The sequence below is a fragment of the Salvelinus fontinalis genome, chromosome 26 (genome assembly GCF_029448725.1).
Source record: "Salvelinus fontinalis isolate EN_2023a chromosome 26, ASM2944872v1, whole genome shotgun sequence".
Classification (NCBI taxonomy): domain Eukaryota; kingdom Metazoa; phylum Chordata; class Actinopteri; order Salmoniformes; family Salmonidae; genus Salvelinus; species Salvelinus fontinalis.
Window position 1 is genome coordinate 16,548,924 of NC_074690.1, and position 14,320 is coordinate 16,563,243.

Consider the following 14,320-nt stretch of genomic DNA (forward strand, 5'->3'; position numbering starts at 1 on the left):
ATACCTTTTAATAACTTAGAAATTGCACTGGTGGCTACACACCACCATCCACCCCCACACAGCCTTATAGAAACTGGGGCTACACACCACCATCCACACCCACACAGCCCTATAGAAACTGGGGCTACACACCACCATCCACCCCCACACAGCCCTATAGAAACTGGGGCTACACACCACCATCCACCCCCACACAGCCCTATAGAAACTGGGGCTACACACCACCATCCATCCCCACACAGCCTTATAGAAACTGGGGCTACACACCACCATCCACCCCCACACAGCCCTATAGAAACTGGGGCTTCACACCACCATCCACCCCCACACAGCCCTATAGAAACTGGGGCTACACACCACCATCCATCCCCACACAGCCTTATAGAAACTGGGCCTACACACCACCATCCACCCCCACACAGCCTTATAGAAACTGGGCCTACACACCACCATCCACCCCTACACAGGCCCTATAGAAACTGGGGCTACACACCACCTTCCACCCCCACACAGCCTTATAGAAACTGGGGCTACACACCACCATCCACCCCCACACAGCCTTATAGAAACTGGGGCTACACACCACCATCCACCCCCACACAGCCTTATAGAAACTGGGGCTACACACCACCATCCACCCCAACACAGCCCTATAGAAACTGGGCCTAAACACCACCATCCACCCCCACACAGCCTTATAGAAACTGGGCCTACACACCACCATCCACCCCCACACAGCCTTATAGAAACTGGGGCTACACACCACCATCCACCCCCACACAGCCCTATAGAAACTGGGGCTACACACCACCATCCACCCCCACACAGCCCTATAGAAACTGGGGCTTCACACCACCATCCACCCCCACACAGCCTTATAGAAACTGGGCCTAAACACCACCATCCACCCCCACACAGCCTTATAGAAACTGGGCCTACACACCACCATCCACCCCCACACAGCCTTATAGAAACTGGGGCTACACACCACCATCCACCCCCACACAGCCCTATAGAAACTGGGGCTACACACCACCATCCACCCCCACACAGCCCTATAGAAACTGGGGCTTCACACCACCATCCACCCCCACACAGCCCTATAGAAACTGGGGCTACACACCACCATCCACCCCCACACAGCCCTATAGAAACTGGGGCTACACACCACCATCCACCCCCACACAGCCCTATAGAAACTGGGGCTACACACCACCATCCACCCCCACACAGCCTTATAGAAACTGGGCCTACACACCACCATCCACCCCCACACAGCTCTATAGAAACTGGGCCTACACACCACCATCCACCCCACACAGCCTTATAGAAACTGGGGCTACACACCACCATCCACCCCACACAGCCCTATAGAAACTGGGGCTACACACCACCATCCACCCCCACACAGCCTTATAGAAACTGGGCCTACACACCACCATCCACCCCCGCACAGCCTTATGGAAACTGGGGCTACACACCACCATCCACCCCCACACAGCTCTATAGAAACTGGGGCTACACACCACCAACCCCCACACAGCCTTATAGAAACTGGGCCTACACACCACCACCCACACAGCCCTATAGAAACTGGGGCTACACACCACCAACCCCCACACAGCCTTATAGAAACTGGGCCTACACACCACCATCCACCCCCGCACAGCCTTATGGAAACTGGGGCTACACACCACCATCCACCCCCACACAGCTCTATAGAAACTGGGGCTACACACCACCAACCCCCACACAGCCCTATAGAAACTGGGCCTACACACCACCATCCACCCCCGCACAGCCTTATAGAAACTGGGGCTACACACACCCATCCACCCCCACACAGCCTTATAGAAACTGGGCCTACACACCACCATCCACCCCCACACAGCCCTATAGAAACTGGGCCTACACACCACCATCCACCCCCACACAGCCTTATAGAAACTGGGGCTACACACCACCATCCACCCCCACACAGCCCTATAGAAACTGGGGCTACACACCACCATCCACCCCCACACAGCCCTATAGAAACTGGGGCTACACACCACCATCCACCCCCACACAGCCCTATAGAAACTGGGGCTACACACCACCATCCACCCCCACACAGCCCTATAGAAACTGGGGCTACACACCACCATCCACCCCCACACAGCCTTATAGAAACTGGGGCTACACACCACCATCCACCCCACACAGCCTTATAGAAACTGGGGCTAGACACCACCATCCACCCCACACAGCCTTATAGAAACTGGGCCTAAACACCACCATCCACCCCCACACAGCCTTATAGAAACTGGGCCTACACACCACCATCCACCCCCACACAGCCTTATAGAAACTGGGGCTACACACCACCATCCACCCCCACACAGCCTTATAGAAACTGGGGCTACACACCACCATCCACACCCACACAGCCCTATAGAAACTGGGCCTACACACCATCATCCACACCCACACAGCCTTATAGAAACTGGGGCTACACACCACCATCCACACCCACACAGCCTTATAGAAACTGGGGCTACACACCACCATCCACCCCCACACAGCCTTATAGAAACTGGGGCTACACACCACCATCCACCCCCACACAGCCTTATAGAAACTGGGGCTACACACCACCATCCACCCCCACACAGCCTTATAGAAACTGGGCCTACACACCATCATCCACACCCACACAGCCCTATAGAAACTGGGGCTACACACCATCATCCACCCCCACACAGCCTTATAGAAACTGGGGCTACACACCACCATCCACCCCCACACAGCCTTATAGAAACTGGGGCTACACACCACCATCCACCCCCACACAGCCCTATAGAAACTGGGGCGACACACCACCATCCACCCCACACAGCCCTATAGAAACTGGGGCTACACACCACCATCCACCCCCACACAGCCCTATAGAAACTGGGGCGACACACCACCATCCACCCCACACAGCCCTATAGAAACTGGGGCGACACACCACCATCCACCCCACACAGCCCTATAGAAACTGGGGCGACACACCACCATCCACCCCTACACAGCCTTATAGAAACTGTGGCGACACACCACCATCCACCCCTACACAGCCTTATAGAAACTGGGCCTAAACACCACCATCCACCCCCACACAGCCTTATAGAAACTGGGGCTACACACCACCATCCACCCCCACACAGCCCTATAGAAACTGGGCCTACACACCACCATCCACCCCTACACAGCCCTATAGAAACTGGGGCTTCACACCACCATCCACCCCCACACAGCCCTATAGAAACTGGGGCTACACACCACCATCCCACCCCCACACAGCCTTATAGAAACTGGGCCTACACACCATCATCCACCCCTACACAGCCCTATAGAACCTGGGGCTTCACACCACCATCCACCCCCACACAGCCCTATAGAAACTGGGGCTACACACCACCATCCCACCCCCACACAGCCTTATAGAAACTGGGGCTTCACACCACCATCCACCCCCACACAGCCCTATAGAAACTGGGGCTACACACCACCATCCACCCCCACACAGCCCTATAGAAACTGGGCCTACACACCACCATCCACCCCCACACAGCCTTATAGAAACTGGGCCTACACACCACCATCCACCCCCACACAGCCTTATAGAAACTGGCCCTGCACACCACCATCCACCCCCACACAGCCTTATAGAAACTGGGCCTACACACCCCCATCCACCCCCACACAGCCTTATAGAAACTGGGGCTACACACCACCATCCACCCCCACACAGCCTTATAGAAACTGGGCCTACACACCACCATCCACCCCCACACAGCCTTATAGAAACTGGGGCTACACACCACCATCCACCCCCACACAGCCTTATAGAAACTGGGGCTACACACCACCATCCACACCCACACAGCCCTATAGAAACTGGGCCTACACACCATCATCCACACCCACACAGCCTTATAGAAACTGGGGCTACACACCACCATCCACACCCACACAGCCTTATAGAAACTGGGGCGACACACCACCATCCACCCCACACAGCCCTATAGAAACTGGGGCGACACACCACCATCCACCCCTACACAGCCTTATAGAAACTGGGGCGACACACCACCATCCACCCCTACACAGCCTTATAGAAACTGTGGCGACACACCACCATCCACCCCTACACAGCCTTATAGAAACTGGGCCTAAACACCACCATCCACCCCCACACAGCCTTATAGAAACTGGGGCTACACACCACCATCCACCCCCACACAGCCCTATAGAAACTGGGCCTAAACACCTGACAGTGGGAAATGAGGGGGAACAAAGAGAGGACGGTTCTCATTATTTTCATGTGCATCAACAAAGCTCTGCCTCTAGAAAGAGAGAATAAAGCAGACTGGGTATTCCCCTCTCTCTTTATGTTGTTGGAAGGCAGCAATGCCTGAAGAATGGATGTGGTGTTTTTTTTTGTCTGAGTTGATGCAGTCTTTACTAGCCCGGTTTCAGATATGTATACGCTGTCTTGACAAAAATGAACGTAGGAGTCGGCAGCACAAAGAGATCTGGGACCAGGCTAACTTTTCCACCATAAAGTAGAGTAGGCCACGTACTCCACTGTAAACCAACAAGGGAACTTGGCCCAAGAAGGACGACGTTGATAAACAGTAAACGCTCGTTGAGCCCAATTCCATTATGGTCCCAGAGGACACTGACTTTCCTCTGATCCAATAAGGACGACTTCAGTAAACACTTGCTGGGCCCCGTGCCACTACGTTTACAAAGGATAAGTTCCACTTCACTTTCTTCAGAAGTTGTCTCTCCGATGACCTCAATCAACATTTACCGGGCCTAATTTGATTATTTTCTTACAGGATACTCAACTTGACTTTTTCTCCTAAGTAGTTGTCTCAATGTACGCCAACAAGAGAACCTAGTCCACGAAGGATGACTTTGATGAACACTTACATTATTCTATTGTGTATGTAGGATCTAGATTGTGGCTTCTATCAATGTAATTGTCTGCATCATTTTCAATCCCCTGTATATATTATTCTAAATATATATTTTAAAATGTATTTTCCTTCTTTATTACTTTCCCCTAACCCTACCACCCCTTGCCTACTTGGAGTAAACTAATGGACAACAACACTTAGGCTTCTACTTCCAGCTTATACGTACTATATACATTTTACGGACGGTACATTTTACAATAGTTATCTTTGTTTTTGGTCCTAGCCTTCAGCTACCTTCAACCCCTCCCATCTGTCTCTGAAGACCATCCAGTTTTGATTTCTTGCTGTCATGCATTTTTCCACTGTGCTGTGATGTTTCACAAAAGTCCTGAACCTTTCTATTCTCGTAGTTTCTACAGATTGTAAATGAAAGATATAGACCTTTGCTAAAAGTATTATATTATTGATCGATTGACTATGACTTATCAAATCACCCAGCAGTGCTATTTGCAGAGTTAGCACAAAGTAAATGTTGCATTTTTTCTGCCATTCCTGAACCTGCGATCAAAAACAAGCTACATATGGGCACTATCAAAACAAGTGATATAATGATTCTGTCTCTTCGTAGAAAAATCTGCAAAGCTGGGATGGTTGTATTCCTAATATACACTGCTCAAAAAAATAAAGGGAACACTAAAATAACACATCCTAGATCTGAATGAATGAAATATTCTTATTAAATACTTTTTTCTTTACATAGTTGATACTTTACATGTGCTGACAACAGAATCACACACAAATTATCAATGGAAATCATTGATTTCCTCAACTGGTATGCTATCCAGCCCTGGAGTTTTCCCAGACTTGAATACTTGAATTGCATCTAGAAGTTACTCCTCTGTAATTTGGCCTTCACATGTGTCTTTCTGTATAGCTGTTAATTTTACACTATTGGTAGAAAAAGAATCCTTACAATTAACTTCAGTTAGTGGAAATGGAGTAGACTGAAATGAAAACAGTTGCTTAATGCACTTTGCTTCCTCTTTCAAAATATAGTTTGGTGAATCATGGATGACTCCGTCATTTGTAACAAGTTTCTGTAAATCATTTCTGGGTTGCATATCCATGTTGTAAATTAAAAAACAAATTTGGTGCATTTTTCACTATATTCCATCTAGTTTGCTTTATATTTATAATATATTACACTTGATCTTTCTTGAATAAGTTTGTCCGTTTATTTGAGTTTTTCCTCTAATTTATTCTGTGCCTGTTACAGTTTTTATTGGTATCTGTCTCTACTGTTAGTTCCTCTATTTCCTTTTTTAGGATGAACTCTTTTGACCTACATTGTTTTGGTTTTACTAAAGGTGAGGACTGAATTGCATGGCCTCTAAAGGCACATTTAAAAGTGTCCCATACAGTAAGGGGATCTGATACCTATTTTATGTCTGAAAAAGTCAGTTAAACGTTATTCTGTCTTGGTTAAAATAATTTGTCATCCAGTAGGCTTTGATTAAATGTACAATATCCTCGCGGAAATTCTGCAAGAGTACCAATTATTTGATGGTCCGACCACATTCTGTCCCCTATCAACACTTTTAAAAACTTTTGGTGCCAGCGAGAACGACATGGCGTAGCAGTGTAGACGTCTTTGTCCTGTCGTGTCCCGTGTCCCTTGTATATATCTTTTTACATCTTTTTCTTCGCATATCTTTTAAAAAACTTTCTTAAACCTCAACTTCTAAATACTCTCCTGCAACCCGCCTCACCCAATGTGGCGTGGATCTGCTTTTTTCTAAAGTATTTCTATTTACTTCTGATCTGGAATCCATCTACTGAAGATAGCCAGCTAACTGCCTACCAGCTATCAGTTAGCAAACCATTGCTAGCGGTCATCAGCTAACCTTTAGCTCGGAAAGCTCTCGCTAGTTCGAACAACGTGACTAAAACCAGAGCATAACGGGCCTATTTCTCTCCATATCCCCGGATTCCTACCGCAAACTCTGAACATTTTCATCTGGATCTTTGCAACTAGCTAACCACAATCCCGGGTGACCACTCCTGGCTAGCGTTTCCATCCCGGAGCAAGCACCAATTAGCCTGAAGCTAGCCCGGCTAGGGCTCCTGTGCTACCACTGAAGCCCACTCCTGGGCTACAATATCCGGACCCCTTTACTGCCGGTACGGAGCACGGAACCCCGCCGATCCTCTACGACTGGAATACCGACATAATCTGCCCGAGGACTCCAACAGGCCCCTCAGGCGTGACGCCCGCTGAAGGCCCATTTTGCTAACCTACTAGGCCTGTTAGCTACCTAGAGCTACCTGGAACCCTACTAATTCCACGACTGGTCTATCGACGTCACCGCACGAAGAGGCAAAAACAGACTCCCCCCCCCCCCCCCCCCCCCCCATCGCGACGTCCCCCAAAGGCTAACTTGCCTGCCCCGGTCTGCTAACTGCTAGCTTATCTTGCAGCTAGCGCAGCCAGGAAGCTAGCACCAGTTAGCAAACACAATTCTACAATTCACAACCTCTCTTTCGCCATCGCTATCCGGCTTGGATTCTCTGTCGACACGACCACGTCTGGTCTGCAGACGTGCCCTCAACCGGCCTCCGTCTGAGCAGATCCCCTCCGTCTGAGCAGACCACCCCCCCGGGCTACTAACTTTAAACGCGTGCTTAGTGGAGGCCTCACTGCTCCATCTACGGCTGCCCCCTGGACACTATGATCACTTGGCTACATAGCTGATGCCTGCTTGACTGTCCATTAATTCATGGTACTCCATTCTGTTTATTTGTGTTTTATCTGTCGGCTCTGTGCCTTAACTCAGGATCTGTGTGTAGTTAATCCGACCCTCTCTGCCCAGTCGTCGCCATTTTTACCTTCTGTTGCTGTGTTAGCTGACTAGCTGCTCTTACCTCACCTGTTGTTTTAGCTAGCTCTCCCAATCATGACCTGCAATCACTTTATGCCTTATTGTATGTCTCTCTCAAATATCAATATGCCTTGCATACTGTTGTTCAGGCTAGTTATCATTGTTTAGGTTTGCAATGGACCCCGTAGTTCCACTCTCCGTACCTCTGATACCTCCTTTGTCCCACCCCCCACACATGCGGTGACCTCACCCATTGAGACCAGCATGTCCAGAGATACAACCTCTCTTATCATCACCCAGTGCCTGGGCTTGCCTCCGCTGTACCCGTGCCCCACCATACCCTGGTCTGCACATTATGCCCAGAATCTATTCTACCACGCCCATAAATCTGCTCCTTTTATTCCTTGTCCCCAACGCTCTAGGCGACCAGTTTTGATAGCCTTTAGCCGCACCCTCATCCTACTACTCCTTTGTTCCTCGGGTGATGTGGAGGTAAACCCAGGCCCTGCATGTCCCCAGTCACCCTCATTTGTTGACTTCTGTGATCGAAAAAGCCTTGGCCTCATGCATGTCAACATCAGAAGCCTCCTCCCTAAGTTTGCCTTACTCACCGCTTTAGCACACTCTGCCAACCCTGATGTCCTTGCCGTGTCTGAATCCTGGCTTAGGAAGGCCACCAAAAATTCTGAGATTTCCATACCCAACTATAACACTTTCCGTCAAGATAGAACTGCCAAAGGGGGAGGAGTTGCAATCTACTGCAGAGATAGCCTGCAAAGTAATGTCATACTTTCCAAGTCTATGCCCAAACAGTTCGAACTTCTAATTTTAAAAATTAATCTCTCCAGAAATAAGTCTCTCACTGTTGCCGCCTGCTACCGACCCCCCTCAGCTCCCAGCTGTGCCTTGGACACCATCTGTGAATTGATCGCTCCCCATCTAGCTTCAGAGTTTGTTCTGTTAGGTGACCTAAACTGGGATATGCTTAACACCCCGGCAGTCCTACAATCTAAGCTTCATGCCCTCAATCTCACACAAATCATCAAGGAACCCACCAGGTACAACCCTAAATCCGTAAACATGGGCACCCTAATAGACATTATCCTGACCAACTTGCCCTCCAAATACACCTCTGCTGTCTTCAATCAAGATCTCAGCGATCACTGCCTCATTGCCTGTATCCGCCACGGGTCCACGGTCAAACGACCACCCCTCATCACTGTCAAACGCTCCCTAAAACACTTCTGCGAGCAGGCCTTTCTAATCGACCTGGCCCGGGTACCCTGGAAGGATATTGACCTCATCCCGTCAGTCGAGGATGCCTGGTCATTCTTTAAAAGTTACTTCCTCACCATATTAGACAAGCATGCTCCGTTCAAAAAATGCAGAACCAAGAACAGATATAGCCCTTGGTTCACTCCAGACCTGACTGCCCTCAACCAGCACAAAAACATCCTGTGGCGAACTGCAATAGCATCGAAGAGCCCCCGCGATATGCAACTGTTCAGGGAAGTCAGGAACCAATACACGCAGTCAGTCAGGAAAGCAAAGGCCAGCTTTTTCAAGCAGAAATTTGCATCCTGTAGCTCCAACTCCAAAAAGTTCTGGGATACTGTAAAGTCCATGGAAAACAAGAGCACCTCCTCCCAGCTGCCCACTGCACTGAGGCTAGATAACACGGTCACCACTGATAAGTCCGTGATAATCTAAAACTTCAGCAAACATTTCTCAATGGCTGGCCATGCCTTCCACCTGGCGACTCCAACCTTGGCCAACAGTCCCGCCCCCCCCGCTGCTACTCGCCCAAGCCTCCCCAGCTTCTCCTTTACCCATATCCAGATAGCAGATGTTCTGAAAGAGCTGGAAAACCTGAACCCATACAAATCAGCTGGGCTTGACAATCTGGACCCCCTATTTCTGAAACTGTCCGCCGCCATTGTCGCACCCCCTATTACCAGCCTGTTCAACCTCTCCTTCGTATCATCTGAGATCACCAAGGATTGGAAAGCTGCCGCTGTCATCCCCCTCTTCAAAGGGGGAGACACCCTGGACCCAAACTGTTACAGACCTATATCCATCCTGCCCTGCCTAGCTAAGGTCTTCGAAAGCCAAGTCAACAAACAGATCACTGACCATCTCGAATCCCACCGTACCTTCTCCACTGTGCAATCCGGTTTCCGAGCCGGTCACGGGTGCACCTCAGCCACGCTCAAGGTACTAAACGATATCATAACCGCCATCGATAAAAGACATTACTGTGCAGCCGTCTTCATCGACCTGGCCAAGGCTTTCGACTCTGTCAATCACCATATTCTTATCGGCAGACTCAATAGCCTCGGTTTTTCTAATGACTGCCTTGCCTGGTTCACCAACTACTTTGCAGACAGAGTTCAGTGTGTCAAATCGGAGGGCATGTTGTCCGGTCCTCTGGCAGTCTCTATGGGGGTACCACAGGGTTCAATTCTCGGGCCGACTCTTTTCTCTGTATACATCAATGATGTTGCTCTTGCTGCGGGCGATTCCCTGATCCACCTCTACGCAGACGACACCATTCTGTATACTTCCGGCCCTTCCCTGGACACTGTGCTATCTAACCTCCAAACGAGCTTCAATGCCATACAACACTCCTTCCGTGGCCTCCAACTGCTCTTAAACGCTAGTAAAACCAAATGCATGCTTTTCAACCGTTCGCTGCCTGCACCCGCACGCCCGACTAGCATCACCACCCTGGACGGTTCCGACCTAGAATATGTGGACATCTATAAGTACCTAGGTGTCTGGCTAGACTGCAAACTCTCCTTCCAGACTCATATCAAACATCTCCAATCCAAAATCAAATCTAGAATCGGCTTTCTATTCCGGAACAAAGCCTCCTTCACTCACGCCGCCAAACTTACCCTAGTAAAACTGACTATCCTACCGATCCTCGACTTCGGCGATGTCATCTACAAAATAGCTTCCAATACTCTACTCAGCAAACTGGATGCAGTTTATCACAGTGCCATCCGTTTTGTTACTAAAGCACCTTATACGACCCACCACTGCGACCTGTATGCCCTAGTCGGCTGGCCCTCGCTACATGTTCGTCGTCAGACCCACTGGCTCCAGGTCATCTACAAGGCTATGCTAGGTAAAGTGCCGCCTTATCTCAGTTCACTGGTCACGATGGCTACACCCACCCGTAGCACGCGCTCCAGCAGGTGTATCTCACTGATCATCCCTAAAGCCAAAACCTCATTTGGATGCCTTTCCTTCCAGTTCTCTGCTGCCTGCGACTGGAACGAATTGCAAAAATCTCTGAAGTTGGAGACTTTTATCTCCCTCAACAACTTTAAAAATCTGCTATCCGAGCAGCTAACCGATCGCTGCAGCTGTACATAGTCCATCTGTAAACTACCCACCCAATTTACCTACCTCACCCCCATACTGCTTTTATTTATTTACTTTTCTGCTCTTTTGCACACCAGTATCTCTTCTTGCACATGATCATCTGATGATTTATCACTCCAGTGTTAATCTGCTAAATTGTAATTATTCGATTTATTGCCTACCTCATGCCTTTTGCACACATTGTATATAGATTCTCTTTTTTCTACCATGTTATTGACTTGTTTATTGTTTACTCCATGTGTAACTCTGTGTTGTTGTCTGTTCACACTGCTATGCTTTATCTTGGCCAGGTCGCAGTTGCAAATGAGAACTTGTTCTCAACTAGCCTACCTGGTTAAATAAAGGTGAAATAAAAAAAAAAATAAAAAAATAAGAAAGTAGTCAAGACGACTAGCTTGATTGAGCCTCCGCCATGTATATCTCACTTGGTCAGGATATAAAACCTCCTCCATGTATATCTCACTAGGTCAGTATATTAAACCTCCTCCGTGTATATGTCACTAGGTCAGGATATAAAACCTCCTCCATGTATATCTCACTAGGTCAGTATATTAAACCTCCTCCATGTTTATGTCACTAGGTCAGGATATTAAACCTCCTCCATGTATATGTCACTAGGTCAGTATATTAAACCTCCTCCATGTATATGTCACTAGGTCAGGATATTTAATCATCCGCCATGTATATCTCACTAAGTCAGGATATTAAACCTCCAGATATCCACTAGTTACAATATATCAATAATATTCGTAATTTGAAGGTGATAGTTTGTAGTTTGATTTCCTTTACCGTCCATTGAGGTACTAACAACCATATTATAATCGCCCACTAAAATGTAGGATCTTAATTTGAGCCAGTTTGCTACAGCAGGAAAATAATCCTGCAGCAACAGGAAATGTGAATTATTATGTGGATTATAATTCATGGATATTTTGTAGGGGTTGATACATTTTTCGTAAAGGCAAGTCAAGTCTGAAATGTAAAATTGTAAATTACAAACTCTAGAAGCCTTTTTACCTCAAATACACTACAAGTTTGCATTTCCTGCTGTTCAGGAAAATTCTCAGCAACAAAAAAGTGATCAAATTTAAATCCCACATCTGTATGTTCACTAAAAATATTCCCCATCACTTTCCTCCTTATAAGAGTTGTCTCTCTCTGGACGTCATCGAGGAAGTGGCCAGCCTCTGTGTGAAACAGACACTGACCTCTGTGTCACACAGACCCGGCGGCATGGCTTGATTAAATGTAACATTTGGCTCTCCCAGCTGCCTCTGCAGCAGTTATATGCTCTCCGTAACACTGTAATACTCTGGCCCACTGCAGTATACATTAATGCCAGACACCATCGCCATCTCTTTCTCATCTCTCCAGCGGAGAGGACGTCTCTTAAAGCCATGGTTAAGGATATTGGTTTTAAGATTAAGAAAGATATCTCCTTATAGAGAGATGGTTAGGATTGGTTTGATAGGATTAGAAGAGATGGTTGGTTTAGACTGAGATTATAGTCTTATAACCTTAGAATTCTATGATTGATTTGCAATATTCGAGATGTAGTTCAGTTCGATATGCAGATACCATACCAACGTGAGAGAGTAGAATATGAATCTCTTAAAAAGAGATTGGACATGCATGCCATACACACACACGCACACGCACACGCACACACACACACACACACAGTCCAAGTTTTCTTTTTATCTTTAAGGCATTGAAATATTCCTAATATGGCGAAAGTATCACTACTGGAAGGGAGAGAAAAACATGTAATATTATGCCTCACAGGTAAGTAGATAATTGATAAAGTGATCATTGAAGTATCTTACCCGTATCCTTCTCATTGCAGCCACTATCTCCATTCGGCTGTTCGGACGACCCACTTCCAGACTGCCAATGTACTATAATATTTACACAGTTATGAGATTTGTCATTAGTAACTCAAGTAGTCTTGAACTCTTATTCTGTTCTCATCTGCTGCTTGTCAAATGGACTTCACGGTACATTCTGAATCAATTGTAAGGGTAGGCTACTGGAGGTCTATATAGATTTGATAAATTGGTATAGGACAATACATTCATGAATACATTTCAACAAGCACACACAGAATTCAATCAACACTGTTGAGTGTAATATTAGGGCACAATTCAAATGAAATAAAAATGTCAATCTAGCTATCATCATTACATTGTCGTAACATCTTTGGAAAATATAATTTTGGATATCAATTCATTATATAGTCAGCGCGCATCCGTACACTATAGACCCTTATCGATAAGCCGCTACTGTAGTTCCTAGCCTATGTAATATTACCTTTGCCTCGAAGCAGACCCCATGCTGAAATGCCGCCTCGTTGTGCATGGGGATCCTCAAATCCTGTGCATCATCCACTAAATTATACCTGGTTATCCCTGGCATCGCCCTTCTGATACATACACGACTTGTCCAACACTAGTTTTATGCCAACGGTATTAGAAGACTGTAAATACGCGCATCTCGCTCAACACTCACGGAGGTCTTTGATTGGTTAGTGCCTAGAACCCAGCGGTCATTCCGGTTGAACCACTGTGCGCGACAGATTGATTGGCTAATGAATTCTGTTAACGCCATATGCGTCTAGCGGTCCAATTTGATACCGTCCGAGCTAGAATATCTGCCAGTCTAGTGGCGTTTCAGATGACGCACAATTCTCAAGGCAAGGTTGTCAATTCTTTTTTATGCCTTATCCATGAATAAAAACTGATGTTTACGCGCGTGCCAAATGACGAATGACAGCATCCAAATCCGCTTGAAGACCAGCTGTTGGATTTTTTAAATCGGGAGATTCCACTATTTTCATTGGAATAGAGCATAGCATCATCCTCATGGACTTGCAGAAGTAGCATATAACTCTCTCCAATTCACATCAAACCTGTAATAAGGGTTGTATGACATCTAGTGGCATAATCTGGAAACAGCGCAGGTGCTGTTTTCAAATGTGCCTACTGTATTCTCCATTGTTCTCCAGATTAACTAAGTAAGCCTATGCAGATGTTAGCCTACTATTTGGGAACAACTAATCACAGAATCAATTTGATGCATGAGAGTTTATTCACAAGAACC

General features: G+C 47.3%; 1 protein-coding gene across 10 annotated transcripts in view; it reads right to left on the bottom strand.

Moving 5' to 3' along the window:
- Nucleotides 1-14,083, bottom strand: part of LOC129823742 (carboxyl-terminal PDZ ligand of neuronal nitric oxide synthase protein-like) — a 55,981-nt gene extending 41,898 nt beyond the window's left edge. For all 10 annotated transcript variants that reach the window (XR_008754674.1, XR_008754679.1, XR_008754675.1 and 7 more), the window contains exons 1-2: nt 13,532-14,083; nt 13,048-13,119 (exon numbers count right to left, since the gene is read on the bottom strand). Coding sequence is in view for 1 of the 10 variants with exons in the window: in XM_055882700.1 (XP_055738675.1) it covers nt 13,048-13,119; nt 13,532-13,636 (177 nt within the window). In the remaining 9 variants the exon portion in view is untranslated. The remainder of the gene's footprint in view (nt 1-13,047; nt 13,120-13,531) is intronic.
- Between the last annotated feature and the right edge of the window lie 237 nt (nt 14,084-14,320).